The sequence below is a fragment of the Chrysemys picta genome, chromosome 3, assembly GCF_011386835.1.
Source record: "Chrysemys picta bellii isolate R12L10 chromosome 3, ASM1138683v2, whole genome shotgun sequence".
Classification (NCBI taxonomy): Eukaryota; Metazoa; Chordata; order Testudines; family Emydidae; genus Chrysemys; species Chrysemys picta.
In genome coordinates this window covers 157,214,465-157,236,436 of record NC_088793.1, presented here as the reverse complement: position 1 = coordinate 157,236,436, position 21,972 = coordinate 157,214,465, and the positions used below count along the sequence as shown (strand labels likewise).

The 21,972-nt window shown below is 45.2% G+C and overlaps 1 protein-coding gene across 2 annotated transcripts in view; it reads right to left on the bottom strand.

Moving 5' to 3' along the window:
• Positions 1-9,407: 9,407 nt before the first annotated feature.
• The window catches only part of ACBD3 (acyl-CoA binding domain containing 3), a 32,448-nt gene continuing 19,883 nt past the window's right edge, over positions 9,408-21,972 (bottom strand). For both annotated transcript variants that reach the window (XM_005289571.5, XM_065589371.1), the window contains exons 6-8: positions 20,583-20,772; positions 13,289-13,573; positions 9,408-10,125 (exon numbers count right to left, since the gene is read on the bottom strand). In XM_005289571.5, the coding sequence (XP_005289628.1) occupies positions 9,920-10,125; positions 13,289-13,573; positions 20,583-20,772 (681 nt within the window). In that variant the 3' untranslated portion in view covers positions 9,408-9,919. The remainder of the gene's footprint in view (positions 10,126-13,288; positions 13,574-20,582; positions 20,773-21,972) is intronic.

Sequence of the window (21,972 nt, the reverse complement as noted above, 5' to 3'; positions counted from 1 at the left end):
CTGGCCCTTTCCAAAAGGGAATCCCTGAGTGGCAGCACATTCATGCAGTTTTCAGGGGACAGTTCAGCATGTTAAGAATAGAATATCTATACTTTAATGCCTTAGCCTTGAATAACTTCAAATAAGTATAGGCAACTAGTATTCAAAAAAAATTGGTTGATTTGTACAGTGCTTTGAATGCAGCTGTGTATAAGTGCAGGTTTTTTTTTTTTTGGTTGTTCCTTCAGTTTCACCCTATTATGTTTACATAGAATGGTCATTCCTTCCCCCGCTGTTTGGGGACATTATTTAAATCTTTATCTCTGGGCTATTAATCTTTGAGCTTCTTGCCCCAAGGGAGAAGCCTTTTTGGTTTTGAATTTGGGAATCCAGTTTTAGGCTTTCTGCCAAAAGAGACTTTTGCACATTTTATTTATGGTTTTAAGCTGGTCTATTTGTAATGTTCTAATCTGTATTTTTACCATAAACTACTCTCTGTATTTCTGGAGTTAGACTGTCCCTCTCCCAATAGATTTTAGAGAGGATTTTGATAGGGACAGCTTGAGGGTGGGAGGAGGTCTCTTTCAATGAGTTAATATTGGGCACAATGAGAAAGCAGCTTGATTTGTCTCGGTTACAGAAAAGGCTATTCTTCTGTGAGATGCAATCTTTTATTTTAGAGTGTGTGAGAGAAAACTAAAGTGTTACATTTTTAACCTCACCCTCCAACTCTAATGATTGGTTTTGGAAGGAGTGTTGCACAAACTTCATCTAAACGGGGCACCTAGAGTGATAGGTACCCTAGAAATACCTTATGGACTGTTTGGACTTTGGCTAGTATGTGGCCAGCCTACAGAGCAGAGAGAACCTCCTCCTGCCTCTTTAAGGGTTGAGACTTGTGCTGTCAGGGTTTGATCCTGTACCATTCACCTCAGTTGTCACAGGATCAGGGTTATAGTGAAAATTATCTAGTCATTGCATCTGCCTGCAGTTTCTGGCTCAGTTATGAATGCTAAATGAATAGTCACCCCTTGTAAACACATTCTTGGTTAAAGGACATGGTATCAACACAGGTTCCCATCCTAGGTGTAACTTGGCCCTCCTGCAGGGTTTAAAAATTGGCTTTACTGTGCAGAAACTGTCAGCATGCCTGACCCTGAGCCAGGGCAGGTAAGGAATGAGAGGATAGTTCAACATCTTGGCCTATTCAGTCCTCTCTAGGGCAGTTAAGGAGAGGAACATAAGAACTGACCTACCACATCAGAGCAGTGGTCATTTCCAGTGCACTACCCTGGCTGTGCTGGTAGCCACTAACAGATGCTTTAGATGCAGTTTAAAAGAAGCCCTAACAACTTTCCCTTACAGGCTGGCTTATGCCCTGAAGCCATCAGCATTTACTGCTTCTGCAAAATGTTTTATCCTCTTTAATGTAGCTGTTCTAACTATGGAGGCACTAGTGGCAGCTCCATAGTTAAGGATGAGCGTACATAAATTCAAAATAATATTGGCCATTTAATTGATACTAGTTTGTCTACTAAGAATTTGAGACCAACTCATTATCCATGGGCCAGCCAATGGTTAACAACTTCTGGGTAGAATCAACTTGAACTGTTCTTCAGCTCCCTTGGGAGAGGGACTGAAAGGTCACTTTCGGGGGGACCTCTGAGTCAGTCACTTCCTTTCAATTTTTAGCCACAATGCTGCACAGTGCATTGTAACCACTGATGTTTATTTCCTGCCTCTTGAATTAACTGGACCTCTGTATAATTACAACATTAAGCAAACATGAAGAGTCCTGCCACGTACAACCATAACCTCAGTAAAATTATCTGCCATGGGAGGTGGTCCATGTACTAAGTAGGTGGATAAAATACACCTTAGTTCTATAGTGCTTCCCATCCAACGAGCTCAAAGCAAATAGCGAATTAAGCTGCCTAGGAGGTGGCTATTGCTAACCCCATTTTACAGTTGGAGAAATAGAGCTAATGTTACCAAGAGCTGCATCCACAGGTATCCTGCCAGCCAGTGGACGCTTCAGCACTGGCCTAGGCTCCCTGTACACTGCATGGACAGAGTTAGGCACCAAAGAAAGGGATTCACAAGCCAGCCTGCTGAGTGGGGAGCTGCCTAAGCTAGGCAGTAGGAAATGCTGAGGAGATCATAGCTGTGACCCCGCGCCTAGATTTAGGTGCCTAAGTCAGCTCAGCCCTTTCTCATGAAAAATGATGGCGCCAGAGGGTATTTCTCAATCTCTCCTATCGAAGCTGCTCCACTTCAGCCCAATGACTAATTTATACAGAAGGATGGACTTTCGTGATTAACGCACACTCCCAGGAAACTGGTTTTTCCCAGACATGTCCAGCTTTTTTGTAATCAAACCCCCGTCCGGGGGAATTGCCAAAAAGCCGAACATGGCCGGTATGGTGACCAGACGTCCCGATTTTATCGGGACTGTCCCGATAATTGCTTGTTTGTCCCAGGAAACTGGGAGTGTGCTGGAGCCTGGGAGCGGAAGCACCCAGCCGGGGGCACAGGGTCTGGAGGCTGCCTGGCAAACCATGAAGCCGGTAGCGCTTGGGCTTTGGGCAGCCCCCATGCCTCCGGACCCTGCGCCCCCAGCCGGGCACATCCCCTCCCGGGCAGGGCCAGCTTTAGGCCGATTCAGCCAATTCGGCTGAATTGGGTCCCGCGCTAAGAGGGCCCCGCGCCACAGCTCTCCACCCCGCCCCCAGCTCACTTCCCCCTCCTCCCTTTCCCTGCACGCTCCGCCCCCTGCTCCTCCCCTGCCCCTGCTTTCCGTGAATCAGAGGTTTGCGGGAAGTCTGAAAAGAAGCAGGGGCGGGCAGGCAGCACCTGGTAAGCTGAGTCAGGGGTGTGGGAGGGGGATGTGAGAAGCGCTCCGGGGAGGCGCGGCATGGCCCAGTCCGGCCCAGCACTTCCGGCCCCAGCAGCTCCGGCCCCGGGGCGCCAGCCCCGGTTCTGGCCGAGTGCGCCGTCCTGGCCCAGGCCCCGCTGCTCGGCTCAGGTCCGGCCCGGCTCCCTCAGCTCAGGCCGGGCCCGGCCCCCGCGGCTTGGCTCGGCTCGGGCCCAGCCCCTCAGCTCGGCCCGGCTCAGGTCCGGCCCAGGTCCAGCCCCCCGGCTCGGCTCGGCTCGGGGCAAGTCCGGCTCGGGCCCGGCCCCCCGGCTCAGCTCCAGCCCAGCCCCAGCTGAGCAGCTCCGGGCCAGACCCAAGCCCCACGACCCCGGCTGGAGCTCCAGCTGGAGCGCAGCCCAATTCCTGGGGGCGGGGCTTGTGGCAAGCCACGCCCCCAGGAATCGGGCCCTGCTCTTGCTAAAGCCGGCCCTGCTCCCGGGCTCCGGCTGCTATGCTCCTCCCCTGACTCTTCAGCTCTCTTTAAGAGCTGAGCTGCCCAAGCGCTACCAGCTTCGGGTAGCCCCCATGCCTCTGGACCCTGCACCCCCGGAGGGGAAGTGCCCAGCCGGTGGCTCAGGGTCCGGAAGCATGGGGGCTGTCTGAAGCCGGTAGCGCTCGGCCAGCTGGGCTTTAAACAGAGCAGAAGAGTTAAGGTGGGGAGCACAGCAGCTGCGAGAGTGGAAGTGCCCGGCCGGCGGTATTTTTCCTGGACATAGGGTGACCAGATCACTGACAGGAACTATCGGGACGCGGAGGGGCGGCGGAGAAAAAAAAAAAAAAAAAAAAAAAGCTGTTTTGCAGGTGCCGCTGCCCCTCCCCCAGGGCCCCGGGCACATGCGGCACGTCCCGCCGCCCCACGGGGAAGGAGCCGCTGGAGCGAGAGGCGCAGGGCTCCGGACCCCGGTAGTGGCGGGGGAGAGCGGCTCAGGGCCGTGCGAGTGGGCACATAAAGTTTATCGACTTGGGGGGGGGGGACCCCAGCCGGCTCCTCACCCTGCCCTGTAGGGGGGTAGCGTCCTTGCCCCGCACCAGCATGTTTTGCCGGCCGCCGCAGGCCAGGTAAGGAACCGAGTCCCTCCCGCCCCGCCCCCCAGCTCCTCAGCTGAGCGGCATTCCTCCTCCCTCCCAGGCTTGCAGCTATAATGGCGGGACAAGCCTGGAGGGAGGGGGTGGTGGCCGGCTTCCAGTTCCTGCGGCTAGTGAGTACGGGCACCGGACGGGCAAGGGGGGCTGGCAAGGGGGCTGCTCCCCCAGGAGGGTGACAGGGGGAGCTCAGCTGAGGAGCCAGAATGAGGGGGGAGGGGCGACCCAGCTCCTTACCTGGCCAGTGGCAGCCGGCATGACATGCTGGCGCGGGGCGGGGAGCTGGCCGGGGTCCCATCCAAGTCGATAAACTTTACATGGCCACTTGTGTGGCCCCGAGCCACTCTCCCCCACCACTGCTGGGGTCTGGAGCCCCCCCGTCTACGTCCTGGGGGAGCAGCCCCCGGATGTATGGTAACCCTAGTATAGCTTCATCTCTCGGGTGTGGATTTTTCACACCCCTAAGACATGTAGCTATCCCATGTAAATTTCTAGTGTAGACCAAGTTTGAGCATGTATACAGAAGCAAGGTAAGCTAGAGGATCACACTGCATCATGGTGCACAATGCAAGAGGCAATTGAAAAAGTTCCAAACAGATATTTCTCTTTGGGTACCTGCTAGAGCAGTGATCAAGTTGTACACAGCAGGAATAAATCCAATCAGCTAAGATACAGAGGAAGTTTTCCGCTTTACATTATGTAATTTTAATCCCCCCAAAGCTACATATATTTTTAGCCCGCAGTATGTTTGACATTGTTTCATAGGAAGTAAACAAAAAACAACACCTTACCTCTCATTCACAGCAGTGTCTTGCACAAGTATCTCTTCAGGTAGCAGACTATACAGAAAACCATTTTAATTTTGGTTCAATTATTTACAAAGAAGCATTAGCAGTTGCTGGAGGAATATATATTTTAGGACAAGTTTCTCAATACTAGAACAGTTCTTCTAAATTCATATTTAGAGAGGTTTTAAGCTAATGTTGGGGTAGAAACATTAACTTATATTGCTGAATCATGAGGGGCTTAGTTAGACTTAAAAAAAAAAAAAACTCAAAGGGACAGAGGGTTTGAAAACCAAACTTTTTAGAGGAGATTATCTAAATGCAAACATTCCAGCCTCCTGCTAGCACCTGAAAGAAAAGTTTTTTTTTTAATTATCCAAGATGAGTGGAGAAAATAAATGGTGTAAAGTTTAGTTTAAATAATTACTCTGACCCTAGCTAAAGTAGTATGTATAACCCCTTGGTGTCACTTATTTTGGAATATCTGACTTCACTTTGCACCAGTCCCATTGCTGGCATTAGGATATGAGTGGGTTGTGTAAGAATTAGCTACAGTGTTTTTTCCCCACACAAAGCATTATTTCCAAAGAAGCTTTCACAAACTATAGTCCTAAATTACAAAACAACTATGATACTCAGGTAGGGAAGCTATTTTGCATATACAGAAGGGAAGAGCATATATGGCTCATCCCCATAACTACCTGGCTTTCACATTAACCTAGTCTACACCTAGATGTGATGAGAAATACAAATGAACTCTTACTAGTATATGTTCTGCTGATCTAAGTTTATTTTATGACTGAATAGCATGAGAATCAGATCTCTCCCCTGTGGACTGTGACAAAAGAGCACAAACTAATTAAGAAAAATACAGTAACTCCTCACTTAACGTTGTAGTTATGTTCCTGAAAAATGCGACTTTAAGCAAAATGATGTTAAGCAAATCCCATTTCCCCATAAGAATTAATGTAAATGAGGGGGGGTTAGGTTCCAGGGAAATTTTTTTCACCAAAGACTAATTTTATACTCATATATACACACACACACTAAGTTTTAAACAAAATTTAATACTGGAACACAGTGATGATGATTGTGAAGCTTGGTTGAGGTGGAGGAGTCAGAGGGTGGGATATTTCCCTTACTGCTAAATGATGAACTAGCAATTGGCTGAGCCCTCAAGGGTTAACTCTCTCACTCTGCAAGGCAGCAGAAATGGAGGGAGATTTCTGCATTTCCCTTAAGTACACTGCCTTGTTAACTAGATGAGCTTGCTGAGACACGGCTGCTGCAAGCTCCCTCCATCCTGCGCCCTGTTCTATGGAAGATGGGGTAAGCAGGGTGCTGGGGGACACCCTGACATTAGCCCCTCCCCCCAGTACAGCAAGGAGTCGTCTCAGGGAGCAGCACATGGCAGTGGGGGGAGGGACACAGCTGAACTGCAGGCAGCTGCTGCACAGGGAGCGGGGAGCTGATAGGGGGGCTGCCGGTCAACCCGAGTTCCAAGCCCCCACCAGCTAGCTGCAAGGGGCTGCTCTTCCTGCAAGCAGTAGACAGGCGGCTGCCAAATGACGTTAGAAGGGAGCATTACACAACTCTTTTAAACGAGCATGTTCCCTAATTGATCAGCAATGTAACAACGAAACAATGTTAACCGGGACGACTTTAAGTGAGGAGTTACTGTGTGGAGGGTAGTTACTGCTATGAAGCACTTGCATGGCTATAGTATAGAACCACAGCTATTGGGGTACCCTCATGTCACTCCTCACAACCCTCCATGTGAGCTGGGGTTGGGAGGTACCACCCTAAGGATTTGGATGTGCTAAAGTGGGATCTAAACTTGATTAAACACGGGCCTTTGAAGGCAGTATACAGATGCACCCTCTGCAGGAGAGCAACCATCCTGCACAAGTTTTCCCCTTACCATTCACTGCTCTCTGTAGCTGGAAGGGGAGCTCCAGTCACCTTGTTTCTTCATTTCTGTGCCCCTCCTACCCACAGAGACTTGCTCCTATACTGATTTAGGCTGAGTTGTATCTTCCATGTACACAAGAGTGGAGGCAATCTAGCACATTCTCCCCTTGCTAGGGGAGCAGCTTTCATTCCCCTCTAGATTGCTTTCCTCTTTCTATAGAGATGGGACAAGTATAAAGACAGATAGGATCTGGGCAGATGGATAACAGAAGACCATGACTTTCACAGCTAGGCCAAAGCCCTAGGTCATAGTCCCACTGCCATTTACTGGACGTCCTAGGGAATATTGCCCAGAGAATTCTGAGTAGGAGGGTTGGCAAAACCAATGGAGCAACTAGAACTCACAAATCCTTCCTGTTTTGCTCTCAGCCAGGGTCCGCACATCAACTTTGAGCTGGCAAGAGCAGACACAGCTTGAGCAGGTAATGCAGCTTTGGGAGGAAGGGAAAAGAGGCCCAGCTGGAATCATCTCTTCCCCCACTAGTCTCCACACCCAGAAGAGGTGACATTCCTCCCATGGGCACTAGGATGTGTGCAGTGCTACTTCCCCATAGCCCACATTGACTTCAGAAAGAGAAGTTCCAGCAAGGCTTCAGTGCCAGAGCTCAAACAAACTGGCAAAAACCAGGTACAGTCCCCCAGTAGGTGCTGGAGCAGGGACTTGGAGGGAAAAGTTTTAACTGGAGAGACACTGGCTTTGTTTTATACCCTCCTCCCAAAGCAGTTTCTCCTCACCTTAACCGCATTCTGCGAGCCCTTCATGCTCCCTTCCTTTGCCTAATCCACTCAATTAACTTCCACTTAACATTAAAAAAAAAAAAATTATGGCACAAACATGCTATTTGACACCATCACATTGCTTACTCTGTTAGATCCATGTCTCTAGCGACTTTAAGCACCTCAAGGCAGGAATGGTTGGTGCAGTATCTAGCACAGGACACCCTAGCCACTCCCAGGGTAATGAAAATACTCATTATGTGCAGACAATCTCCACCCCAGAGGGACATTAACCTTCTCCAATGCACATCCTCAAGCAAACTGTCCACACAGCCTTGTGGTTTTTAATTGATAACCATTAGCATGCGCAGGGCAGTGTATAAGTATAGCAGAACTGAAGAGTAGGGGAGAAAAGGTTGCTGTATACTGTGAATCTTTATAAAAAGGAAAGGCATTTAAAAAAAATTACCATGTTCTACTTGAACAGCCATCTACAGTGGTAAAGTTAATAAAAAGCCAACAGGGTTACAGATAAATGTATTTTAATTAAGATTAAATATATTATTCCAAGGTATTTTAAATCGCACTTGTACTGTACTAAACAGCCAGAGGCAATAAAAAAAGTTCGGAAACTGAAAAGCTCTGACATCCAACATAAATGCTGCCATTTATAGCGACATACACCGCTCCCAAGAACAATTATATATTTTTTTAGAGAAAAGTCAAACTTTTTTGTATGGACAAAATCTAAATCGAAAACTGGAAGAAATATTAGTGCCTGCCTTTATTTTTTACATTTTTAAATACAGGGTTATTTTTTTAAAAAGCAAGGTACTTTCTAACTCCATGGCCTATATACTGTATGTACACGAGCAGAACATTTTACAAGTGTTTTGGATGGAGCAGCACTAGCTTATGGAGCTATAAGCTGGTAGTGTGTTGCTGAACCAAATGCCAAGACAAGTTAAGCATTCTATAAGAGCTTTTTCTCCACAGTTGGTATGAGAAAAAAAGTGAATCATGTACATACAAACCACATATTCAAAACAAACCCCCCCACAAACTCCACCGTCCCTATTTGTTATGGAACTGTACAAGCTGCAACTAATCAATGGAAATCCTACTGCAATAAGTGATTTGAGAAAGCTGCAACAGTAATCAAGTGCATTACCCATGCAGAATGCGCAGTTCACCTTTACCATACCTGAACCTCCGCTCATCCCTTCAAACCAAAGCTCCATAGAAAAGTGCAGTTACTGCAGATATGCACCAGATAACCATCTGTATTTGTTTTCAGAGCACAAACTATGAAAATGCTTCAACTGTATCTATGAAATATGGCATGAGAGATTAAAGCTAAAATGTTTTAAGGATCTGCAGGGACATTCTGCTTTTCCCTGAAAAACATAATTACAAACTAGAATTAAAGCATGGAGGGTTTGCACACAAGTACCCCCAGATTAAACTAAAATGGGTTGTTCCTGGCAGTGATTTCCATAATATTAGTGCAACATTAATCCCTACACTTCACCAAAGTGATTCAGATAATTGTTTAAATGCACTATGTGCAGATTTAGGTTTACAAAAAAACACAAAGCAAGAGCTGAGAGTTGTGCAGAAAACGGATTTCACTTTGAAGTCTACCCGTACAGCAAATCAGCAAACAAGATAAGAACTTATTCAGCCCCTGGTTCAGTGTCAGAATCCCACCAGGGCTAGCAGTAGGTGGAGGGGGCATTCAGATTCTGCTTTGTGTCACTAGTTACATATATTTTCAATTGCTATCCAGGTTATATCTTCCAATTTTGAAGTCAGACAAGGGGCTCCATTTTTACAGTACTGTTGTATTGATCTAGACTATGCAGCCCTACTGAAAACAAATGCATTCGTCTTTTATTCACTACACTGTTTTAAGAGAGGGAATAAGTTACCTCTTGCATGACGACAGAAGAGAGACAACTTGTTTCAAGTTTTAATGGTGTAAAAATCTGACATTTGAATACAGTTTAAGGGAGAGACTTGCTACATTGCAAATCGTATCTGATTCTGCCCAATAAGGATGAGACCCCCTCTAATAACAAATTACCATAAATTCCCAAAGCACACAGACCAGGCAACACCATACCAACAACTGTTCAGACACTACGTGTTTGTGTGTGTAAGTAACAGTTTGGAGGTTTTGTATATGCAGTTAGTGTGACTTTAGTCTAAGCACTGGCAGCCAGTGATTTCATTGGCTAACCTCTTGATGCCATTAAGGGCTGGGAGATCCTGTGCTAAGCCCAATGTGATCTTCATTACAATTGTGCAGCAGAAAAATCCCAGCTTCTAATGTTAAAGTTCACACACAAACTGTATAGATACACCAGACAGGGTAAAATACAGACTCAAAAGATCCATTATGTTTGAAGAAAATTCCGAATAAAATGATGTCTTCTGCACAGCCCCAGCCTCCGACACTGCAACATCTTTATCTAGTATAATAAACTCTGTAGTAAACTGTTTTTGATCTCCATAATGAGTAGGAGTTGTCAAATTTAAGGAGATAAACTCCTCTCCCTGGGTACTGGTGGCTGCCAGCGTACACTTCTTCGTGACAGTCTCGTCTGTATACAGGCACTATTTCATCTAGCTGAGGCTTGCTGGCATTCTTTTTGGCTTTCTCTTCACTGTTTTCTGTAGTGGAAAAAAATAAAGATCAGTCATTAAATATACTTTATGCAAATAAAGAATAAAAAAAATCTTGGCTTGTTTTTTGTTTTGCTAGTCCAACAGGGACCAGGAAGACACAAATCAAAGTTATTTCAGTAACAAAATAAGAGGTATGTTTTAACTATTTGGGAACTTACTTTTTTTTTTTTTTTTTTTTAGGTGGGAGGAGGGAGACTGAGGGACTAAGCATTCATGAGGAAGATTTGAGGTAAGATTTCTAAAATGAAGCATGGAAATTAGTCTCTTTATCCATTTTACAAAAATGAACGAGTGGTACTTTGTTGTGACATTACATTTACTAAGAAGGTGAAAACCAGCTTTTAGTTCAGTCTGATCACGGGTTTCTTCATCAATCATGCACTTTATGAATACACTAATGTTAAATGATAAACAGATCCAGGGCCTGATTTCCTTGAGCCACTACAGCTTCCATTAAAGTCAATGAAAGCAACTGGTGCTCAGCGTCTCGGAGTTGAACCATGAGCAGTTTTACAGCTTCTTGTCAGAGGATCTCAAAGCCCAGATATTTCAGACTCCTTTCTTGAGAGCTGCTTTTGCTCAAGACCAGAGTTAATAGAACATAATGAAAAGACTCAAGAACTGTTGGCACAATAAAATAAAGGTTAGCTGAGCTAACTGTTGAACTCCTGACCTACTGTTATTCATGCGAGCTGAAGGACAGCCTATTAATTGGGGTGGCCTAGCCTAATGACTAGACCACAGCTGGATGAATTAAGGTCATAGCCTGAGGCATTTCCAGATGTGGTTCACTCAGTTGTAAAGTAAAGTATTCACAGGTCATTTTGTTCACTTGTCTATGCAGAGCAGTTGTGCGCCTGCAAGCAAATCCCTGTGCACAATTTTTGCAGGCAGGATACAGCACACCCAAAGGTGGCCTAGCAGTTCAGTGGCAGAGGACAGATGGCTAGGTCACAAGCTCCAGCAATGGCATGCCAGACTCCCCGGTGTCTGAAGGAAAGGACCTGGGTCCAAGCCTTTGGCCATCCGGGTCATTGCAACGTCAGGCCTTGGAAGAGAGGATATTGAGGTTAATTTCCTTCCTGGAAAATATGTCAGCAGAGCAGGAATTGTATCCTTTAGGGGAGTATTAAAGGTATATGGAGACTTTCACCACCATGGCTTGAGTTTTGGTCCAACATATAGAATAGTGGAAGTGGGCATTTCATTGCTTGAGTCATCTGATACTGGACAAAGCACTGGAGACTAGACAGTAAAGAATACTCATACATCAGAGACAGGAGAATGAAAGACAACCCAGTAAGTCTTTTCCATCTCTGACTTTTAAGAGTGGTATTTCTCATTCTCCCTCATATCAGGCTACTTTAACTCACTTGCACTATCACCTGTTTTAATCATGCCATATCATCTACAGATGAAGTTTTCAAAGGGGCCTCTCTACCCAACCTCCATTTCTATGTGAACATTTTATGTACAAAACGCTCCTTTTCTAGGTTTCAAATCACTGCACATTAAGGCCCACAATGCCAATAGGGAAAGGCAGGAAACCATCAGCTTTAGCAATGTCCAAAGATCAATTACAAAGAATGCTTTCACCATACTGTGTAGTTACTTCTCAAATTGACACTTGGCATTGTGACCTTTTGGGTTTAAGATTTTTTTTTTTAAGTTCCATGAAGGAGAGTTTCACTTAGCAGTGGCTTATCTTAGTATCCTACCTAGCACCAAGTGTTAGGGTTAGTATCTAGCAGAAGCAGGGATGTCCAGATTTGCCTACCACATAGTCATATATTAGGAAATTCAACAGCCTAAAGGTCATGTCCTAAAACAAAGATTTCCTTTAACCTTCAATGTGCAGATGCAGCCCCACAGGTCCCAGTATCAGCCCAACACTACAGTCTTTGCACTTTACAGCTCCTTCTATCAAGGAACTCTCAGTGCAGAAATGATTTTGCCTCTCAATACCCATATCCAGGACAATATGTTTTACAGAATAGGAAGTCAAGAGAGTGGTTAAGTGACTTGCTCAAGGTGACAAAGTATCAGGATGAGAAACAGAATCCAGGCCTCTCCCCTTTGCCTTGATCACAAGACCAAGATCATCCTTCCACCCCAGCATGCAATGTTTGAGCACCTTGTTCAAGATGGAGCATAGCACATCAACTCCCACAGTCTACATGAGCACCACTACATGAGCACCACTTCAGTGTTTAAGGAACTTTTTTTTAAATCACTTCTCTCTGAAGTGCTATTGTTACAGCCCCCAGATTAGAGAAATCATTAATCATCATTAGAAAAAAAAATCAGCTTATCAGTTGAGCATTGAAACAGCAGCAACCTTTGTTTCCCTTGGTGTGTCTTTCACACCAAAAGAGAAGAGGACAAGATAGTAAAATAGAACCATAAAAACTGGCAACAGGACCAAGGCATAAGCACAACAGAGAGACACGCCCAGAGCCATGGCTCCTGAAGTCAAACAATCGCCAGAATTGAAGTTTTCACTTTAAAAAGTTGTATTTCAGACCTCATGGTTGCAAAATAGCAGCTTGAAATGTAAGCCAAGCGTAACCACGGCAGTGGTGTCTGCAGACAGCCTGAAGAAATGGTTCTAAAGAGGTGTTAACCTCCTCATTTATTCCAATGGGGTGTTAACTTTCAAAGCCCTACTGCTCTGGGAAGACCCTCTACACACTGAGCATTGTGTGGTACCCTTGCTGTCAGCCCCCATTGCAGCTCTGTTGGGGTGTTGGTGGCAGGACCTCTTTGCTTGGGTGGGTAAGAACACTTCTCTCTCCTCTGGGAATTTCCCCAGCCTGCTTCAGGAGCAGTGGTCTGGACAGGAGGGAGGCTCTATCTTGCCAGAAGGAGGAGTAATAGTGACTCCTCCCTAAGCCATATGGGTGACCCCTGCCAAGGGGTTGTGGGGACCAACACATGTGGATGCAACTAGGGTTATGACTGCCTTAGCCTGGCCCCAGGCAGATGTGGCACTTGAAACAATTATTAACTAAGATTTGGAAGGGACAGATTTCATTTTTAGAGGGACATCAGCTGTGCAGAGCGGGCGCACAAAAAAAGAGAGACCCCCTTACATTAGAGTATAGCCAACGGACACCATTAGAAGCGTATATAAAATAAGCAAATATACCTTCCTCTTCATCCTCATCATCACTGGATTCGCTGACATGCACACTGACTGCAGTGTTAGGGGAGTCTGTCCATTCAAAATATACCCCAAAACCAATGTCATAATTGTCTGTAGCAAACTCCCAGAAGAGATACGACCCCTCTTCGTGAGTCGGTACTCTGACTGTAACCACTTCTCCTCGGCCTACTGTGATCACAGAATCTGCATCCTGTCGGATCTTCTCTTTGAAGTCTTTTATCTGGGGTCGTGTCCACATGGATGGAGCTGCTATCACTGGAACAGATTCTAAAAAGGAGGGAAAAAGCATGGAAGGTGAATGACTTGCCTCTAAAAATACAGCTATTTTAATGTTATGTAATAACATGTCACTTCTGTAAGACATGGCACCACGCAGCCTCTGCAGGACAAGTCTCCAGGCTGCTTCTTAAATTCAGCTTTCACGCTACTACAGGACAATGCCCTTTTAACAGAGGCCTAGCAAACTCACATGCAATACATCGTGAAGCCTGCATTGTAACACTGTACATATTACAAATCTGCCCCTTAGAACTAAGTCTGGCTGAGCGTTTCATTTGATTTGCAACTGCTTGCACATCTAAGCTGACTGACAATATTATCTATCTTTATTTAGGCAAAATTTCATTCCTAAGACATCACTTCAATGCAGAGCAATATGGGTTACTACTTCAGTCAAAGGCACTGCTTCTATGACAGCTACACAGGCTACTTAAACCCTTTAAACAAATCCTTGAAATGTAACTCCTAAACACACAAGCTGTTTTATTTGATATGTGCTCAGTAGAACTGCTCCACTTTTTTCACATAGGACCCAAAACCCACCCCCCCCCCAGTTTCTTGCTAGGGCCTGCCCAAATCTTACAAGGATTTTGGATGAAGGTGGGCAAGTGCCACTGATGAGGCCAGGAATAGTGACAGACAGAACTGGGGCGTGGGGGAGGGAAGCTGGTAGTGGATTGATTTTCCTCCTCCAGCTCCACAGACTCTTACAACAGGGCTGTCCCTGTGAGCCAAGGGAACAGCAAGGAGCTGCAGTCTGTTTGGTTGGAAGGAGGATGGATCTGGATCATGCAGAGAGCAGCAGCGGCAGGCGGAAAGGAGAGAACAAGTTACTCCTTTAGAATTACTCCCTTTAGACACTTGGTCCTAGTGTCCATGAGAATATGCCCCCCGGCACATTCAACCAACAGGCCCCCTCCCCCTTAAGACCCACTTGTGCAATCTATCCTATACAGAGAGAAGCTCTGCAACAGAACTTCTACCTTACATTCCTTCCCGCTATGGTCTTGTGTGACAGTTATCTTCAGCCGAAGAGGACTGGATGAGGCTCTTTGGAACCCATCCAGCCCTCTCCTAGTTTAGGTACTGGAGTGGCTGCATATTCATCTTTTTTCATAGGAACTGAGCACACTGCCTTTATTCCCAAAGCAGAAGGGATTGGGTAAGGGAGAGAGTGGGCCAAAGAACCAAATCTAGCTCTGACATGGTAGTCGGGAGTGCTAACTACAGAGCCACAACCACAATACCAGAGAGAGAAAAAAGCAACAGATAAGTTACTTACCGTATAGAACTGGGAGTTCTTTGAGCTCTGAGTTCCCCCACCCTTCTGGCTGAGGTGATGGCCAAAAGGAACACAATTTGTATTGATAGGTGATAGATGGAACATGTTCCTAGTGGTTTGAAGGGTGTTCCTAGTGGTTTCAGAGTGCCGAAAACAAGGTTCAAGTCCCAGTGAAGGGTAGGCTTCCTTACTGGTGAAAAGGTTCTGATTGGGCCTTTCAAGAATCTGTTAGTCAATGGGTGAGTGAACACTGAGTAACCATTGAGGGTGGATGGCATGCACTGAATGCTGCCAGGTAGACTCTTATAGGACTGAGCAAGAGCCCAGTTTTGAGTGAGACGATAGCTCAAAATAAGGGGAATATCTGCTGACTCAGATATGTGTTTCATCTGTATCCATATGGGAAAACACTTCCCCCTTGGCTGAACAGTATTCTGGAAGGAATTGTCACTAAGATATTTGTGTTGTGTTTGGTTGAACATGCTGTTTGGAGTCATGCCTGTAGGCAATGTAAGAAGAGTCTGGTGAATGGGATAACAAGTGCATGAAGCCATGTGCCCCAGGAGGGAAATACAAGTTTTGAGTGGTGCTCAAGAGTTTCGCATAACCTGGTCTATCAGGTCACTCATGGAGCAAAACCTATCCATTGGTAGATAAACTCTTGCCATGACTGAATCCAGGGTCGCCCCTATAAAGTCTATGGTGTATGTCAGAGGGAGGATAGATTTTTCCAAGTTTACACTCACTCCTAAAGAGGATAGGTGCTGGAGCATTAATGAGGCCTCTTGTGTCCTCACAACGAGAAGCAAATAATTGAGGTAAGGGAAGACAGTGAGGCCATTCCAGATGAAGTGAAATGCAACTACCAGGAAGACTTTGGTAAAGACCCTGGGGTACAGGCAAGGCTGAATAGGAGCACCCTATATTGGAAATGGTTGGGACCCACCACAAATCTGAGAAACTGCCTGTGGGTGGGGTGAACATCCACATAAAGTATGTGTCCTTCACATCAAGAGCTGTAAACCAAATGTCCTTTTCCAGGAATGAGATTATTGATGCCAATGTGACCATGTGAAATTTCAGTTTATGAAAAAAGTGGTGGAGACTGTAAAGATCAAGAAAGGGTCTCCAATCACCCTCTCTTTTTGGATACAAGGAAGTACACTGAGTAAAAAGCCTTTTCCCTAGTGTTGGAGAGCTACCTACTCTATTGCTTCTTGTTGGAGAAGGGACTCCACTTTCTGCCTGAGAATACTCTTGTGAGAATGATCCCTGAAGAGGCGGTTTCAGAGGAAGCAGAACAGTAAACTTGATTGCTTAGCCAGACTGGATGATGTATCCATTGTTACTGCACTCCAGTTGTTGAAAAACTGCCAAACAACTCCTGAAGGACATGTGGGCATTGGTTGGTGGTGGCATCATTGAGTTTGCAGTTCTTAAATGGACATCCAAAATATCTTTTAGCCAGGGGATGGGATTGAGATGGTACTGAAGATATGGGAGGTACAGGGAAATGAATGAGACTTCTGCATCTTCTGGCTCTTATGAGGAGTATCATAAGATCGCGGATAAATCTGTTAAGTCACTGGTCTAGATTTACAGGGCTGCCTGTGATATTTTCTCTTTGGGGCAGGTGTATATATGACCCTGGCAGACCAACTGCCAGCTCATGACAAGGCCTCACTGAACACTTAAATCCATAGTTGGAAACCGGTCTTGCTTACCTGTGTGTTAGCATTATCAAAATAAATATTGGATGGTAAGTTGATAAGAATGTGTTTAATATTTTATAAAATGCTTATAGGATACTGCATGTATTGTTCTCACTCAACGATACCCTATGTTATACTATAACAGCAAATATTTGCATTGTATTATAGCCCTGTAACTAAGTAACCCATCAAACAAGAAAGAAGCCTTGTGTAATGCAAATGGTCTCTTACAAAGATGTTAAATCCTGTTCATTAAGTGCCAGTGAGCCATTGTGCTAGATCAAGGATCAACGACTAAATGCATTCTTCCTCCCACCTCTCATGAAGAAGGGACCTGTGTAACAACTGTTGCTGTCAGCTGGGTTTCTGAGAGAAGAAGCTATACATATGGACACAAGGAAGAATTCTTCATCTCTGGACTGTTTGGATTCTAGCAGGGCAGAATAAAGAAATGAGAAGACGGAATTCCCCAAAGTTACTCTGGGTAGCCCTAAAAGGCTTACGGGAAGCTGGCAGTTTCTAATTCCAAAAAGTAGCAGAGACGTAGTAAACTCTCTCACCTGTATATGTATTTTTTACCTGCTTTAACCTTTCAATAACACTCATTCCTTTTTCTTACTTTCATTCCTTCCTTAGTTAGTTTACTTTAGAACTGGATATACCAGTTGTCGTCTTTGGTGTGAGAGCTGGTATGCAAATCAACTTGGGTGAATGACTGGTCTCTTGGGACTAGATGTAACCTGAAGGTTCTGTGATTTTTGGTGTGATCACTTATCACATAGTCCAGCTTGCCTGGGTGGCGAGATAGCGTCTAATGGGACTGTGTGACTGTTGTAAGACTATTGTAGTACTTTGGGAATTCACATTTGGTACTGGGTTGACAAATCTAATTATAGAACATACCACCAGTTGAAGTGTCTGCCCTGAGGTTGGCACTCACGTTCGTGAGTCACTCCAGACAGCATGACAGTACAGATTCCCAGGGAGTGAAGGGTGGCTCTGGAGTCCTTCAGAGTAAGGACTTATTTGTCTTCTCATTTGAAAAAATGGGCTTAGTTGAAAGGCAAGTCCTCTACAGCGTTTTGCACCTCCCTGGAAAATCCTAAGCTGTCTAGCACATTATAATGGCTGTTAACATCGACCTTGATAATGTGTCTGTGGCATCAACCACTGATAGATGTGTGGTTCTGGCCACCAGCATATCTTTTTCAATAAGTGCTTGAAACTAAGCTCTGTCTTGCTATGGCAGTTCGTCCACAAAGTCTGTAAACTTGGAATAGTTCAGATAGTCATACTTAACCAACAGTGCTTGATATTTCACTATTCTGAACTGAAGGCTAGTGGATGGGAATACCTTTCTTCCCAACAAGCCTAGACGTTTAGCCTTCTTGTCAGAAGGATTTTGAATATTGTCATCTAGATTCTCGACGGCAGCCTGATGACCAGAGTTAGGTATGCGATTGGTAAAAAGAAATTTGGCTCCATTGGCTGGAATGAAATATTGTTCCTCTGCCTTTGTAGGGGTGGGGTGCATGTGGCTGGTACATGCCAGATTGCTTAACAGGTTCATTAACTAGAAGTGCTATTTGACCAGATCCAGTAGTTTGCAGTATATCCAAGAGTTTGAGGGATCTGGTCCTCTCCTAAGATGATCAGGAATTCCTTTGTCATTCTGCACAATCATTCTTGAAACTGTTTCTGGTCATCTGGAAGGGATGGAGACACTGGAATGACTACATCAGGAGATGAAGATGACAATCTTGTCATTACCAGCAGAACCGATTAAATCAGATCATAATCTTCCTCTTCCATAGGGTCACGAGGAAGCTCTAAATGTTCCCTTGGAGGGGAATGGTGGAGTGACTGCCTAACAGGACAAACAGGCTCTGCATCTGGGTCCCATATTCCCCAGTTTGACCAATAAACTGGGTCAGGAAGGGGTTGCAGAGGTCCTCAATGCATGGGGTACCACCAGTCCAGAGGTAAATGCCGAGGTGGAGGTTGGTACCAGGAAGCTCTGGATTTTTTGCCTGAGCTAGATTTCCTTGGGGGAGGTGATGGTTCCTCTGGGGGTTTCAGATACTCCCAAGGAAGAGAAATTTGGGTACGGATTCATCAGTGATACTAACAGTTGTAATGGAGGAAAAGCCAGATTGATAGATGGAAGAGGGGACAGACTTCTGCCATAGCCAACATCCCCTTGTAGAATTAAAATCTCCCTAGTGAGAGAAGGTCCAGATGATAGGGGAAATTGAGGCGTGGGAAGAGCAAAAAACATATTCTGATGTAGTATAAGTCTCTGCCCCCTCCCTGGGTGTGAAGGGTCTGATCCGCTGGTGCTAACGGGATTGGAGGCCCATAGACAGGAAGGTACCATCAGTGGTTGAGGCTCTGGTCAGGTGTTCCTTGCTGGAATTGATGTATCCTGATGTTTACTCCTCGGGGAATTCTGCACCACTACGCATGTGCATAATTCATGTGCTACTTATAATTCATTTATTTATTTATGCAGAAAATAAGCTTCTGCTGGAAAGTTGCTGCCATTCCACCTTTTGCCCACCAGAGGCGCTGTGGCGCTAGAACAGCCGGCTAGGGAAGAGAAAGCCTGCCTTCTTCATAGCGCCTGTTGGGCCAGGCCAGGAGACAGGGAATATGGGGAGACAGTGTGGGGCTGCTGGGGGGCCAGACAAGGGTTAATGAGGGACGATAGACTGGGGCAGGGAGGTGCCTGGAGTGGGGGCACAGTGACACATGGGGGACAGGGACAGATATGCCTGACTGAATGGGAGAGGCTAGGGGTCAGACAGGGTCTGCATGGGGGAAGTTCCCTAACAATCCCTCTTCCCCCTCCTCCCTAAAAAAAACCCAAACCTGTTCCATACTTTTCCCACCCATACCAAACAACCCTCCAAGTTCACACCCAGGCTCCTTCCCAGCAATTACTTCCCTCTCCCTCAGTTCCTCTATTACCCCTGACTCCCCAAAGCCTTTGCACTGCTTCTGAGGGGTGCAGGAAATACAGTTCTGTATTGTAGTTAAATGAATTATTACTCAGAGCTCTTTATTAATATGCCTAGAAAGGAATCTATTTGTTAAACATTTCCTGAATCTTTTTCGTTGTCTGTATTATTACAGACATACTTGCTGACAGGTATATTGAAATAAATTACCAAAATAATTGAAACTGGTGTGATTATATTGTGTTTGACAAATAAAAGATGCAGAATATTAAAATACTGTGTGCATAGTTTTTTTTGGCACATAATTTTTAGGTTTTGGCCCAATTCCCCCCGTAGATGTTTTAGCTTGGACAGTACCAGTGAAATTGGTGTCACTGGTATGGGGTCTGGTACTGAAAAAGCCCATAGAACCAGGGCTCTAGTGTCATGATCTTGGGACCTCAGGATGATCTAAGTCCTTACAGGCTGAATAAGCAGACTTGCTCAATTTAAGCAGAGATGCATTGGTCATCTGAAGCACAGTTAGAGGAAGACCTGCTCTTAGGCATTTCCTGCCTGCTGACTAGGGTCTGTGGGTATGGATTCCCTCACACCAGCATCAGAACTCATTGTGGGAGGCATTGTGGCCTCGTGGTCTTCTCCGTGAGGTGCTTTCTAAGCAGAGCTCCTACGCCTCACATGTACAGATAGAGAGAGGCAGATATTGCACCTAGCCACGATGAGTGCCTCGCCAAGGCAGTGAAGGCAGCATGATGGCCATCAGTGACAGAGAGAATGTGGGCAGGAAATAGTGTTTGAAGCCCAGAGTTCTGGGAATAGTCCAATACCTGTAATGGGATATATGGGAAGTTTGAGGCATGAGGAGAGCAAGGGTGCATGCGCAGACCAATGGATGCTGCTTGCAGGAATTCTCCAACTCCAGGTGCATGTAGCACACGTGTACCCACGGGGGAATACACATAGGGACCAACACTCAAAGAACTAGGCTCTAACAAAAGTCTCTGGTTTCTTGTTTAAATTAAAGAATCTAGTTTTAGTCATACCTTTTGGTCCATTCTCTAGTGCTTCTTCCAGAGCATCTGCCTCCAGCTCTTTTTCAGGGCTGTCTGTAGGAGCATTGGCCTGTCCGTTAATAGATGGACTTTCTCCTGGGGCAGCTGCATTCACCTTTGGCATAGTAGTCATAGAAGCCCCTGCTGCTGCTGCCGCATCCTGCTGGTTTTGTAAGGCTGCCTACAGTTAGAGAAACTAAGCTCAGTAAAAACAAGGAAGTAGTCTTGGGATTTCTTCCTTCACTATCAAAACATCTTAACCGATTAACATTTCAGAATATAGGCCAACATTTTTCCAATCTGGAGACCTAAAGTTAAGCATCTAAATCAAGTGGCCTGATTTTCAGGTGTGCCGACCGTACACAGCTTCCATTGCAATCAGTGATTTACATGGAGTCAGGCATTTTGAAGTCAGGCCATTGGGATCCAGATGCTGAAAAAGGATTTCATTTGAAAACGTTGACCATTTTCAAATTGACTGGGGGCAGCTAGTGGTAATTTGTTTTCACACCTAATTGGAGAAATGATGAAGTGGGCTTTAGTCCATGAAAGCTTGTGCTCAAATAAATTTGTTAGTTTCTAAGGTGCCACAAGTACTCTTCGTTCTTTTTAGTAATCACTATAGTAATTCTGCTCACAAAAAAATTTGTTTTTAGAAAAGGCATGCACAGAATTTATCACATTTACAGGCCTTTAATATTTAGCCGGTTGAAAGGGTCTATCTTGAAATCTAGTCAACTTTTTAAAAGCAGAAGTACTTGAGGGCTATATTAAATCCCCTGCCAGTTTGTGGGTTTACAATATCAAATCTGTGTGAATTTGAGACTAAGGGCAAAAGAAGCCCACAGAACTAAAGTAGAGAGCAGCTATGGAAAAGCAAGCCAGAAAAATGGCATTGCAAGGCACAGACTGAGGATGCTTTGCACACAGAACAAAGGCTAAGCAGTTTACCAGCTTCAAAAAAGGTCTCAATGGGACATAATTGGTACATAGATTGTGTGTGGACCCTTTGCAAATGATTTAATTCACCCAAAGAGAAGGAGAATTGTACCATGTAATAATTCAAAGAATTTATAGTTACGTTTGGAATTAGCCAGTGGGGAAGTCTTTTGGATTTAGCAAGGAAGGTTTATTCCTGAAGAAAAATTGGAAACCCAACCAATTATAGAATTGGTGGGAAGAGCAGATGTATTTATATTTATGCTCATCAAGGGATCAGATTTATATGGTACCAGCCTTTATGAAAAGCAAAGAAAAACAAGGGATGGCTAGCAACAGAGATGTGATGTGACTTCTAATTCCTTAAAAGACTTTCCCATGAACGGGTCTGAACTCATGTCTTATATTTCCAGAATTTCGGCATTTTAATGTATATTTGTTG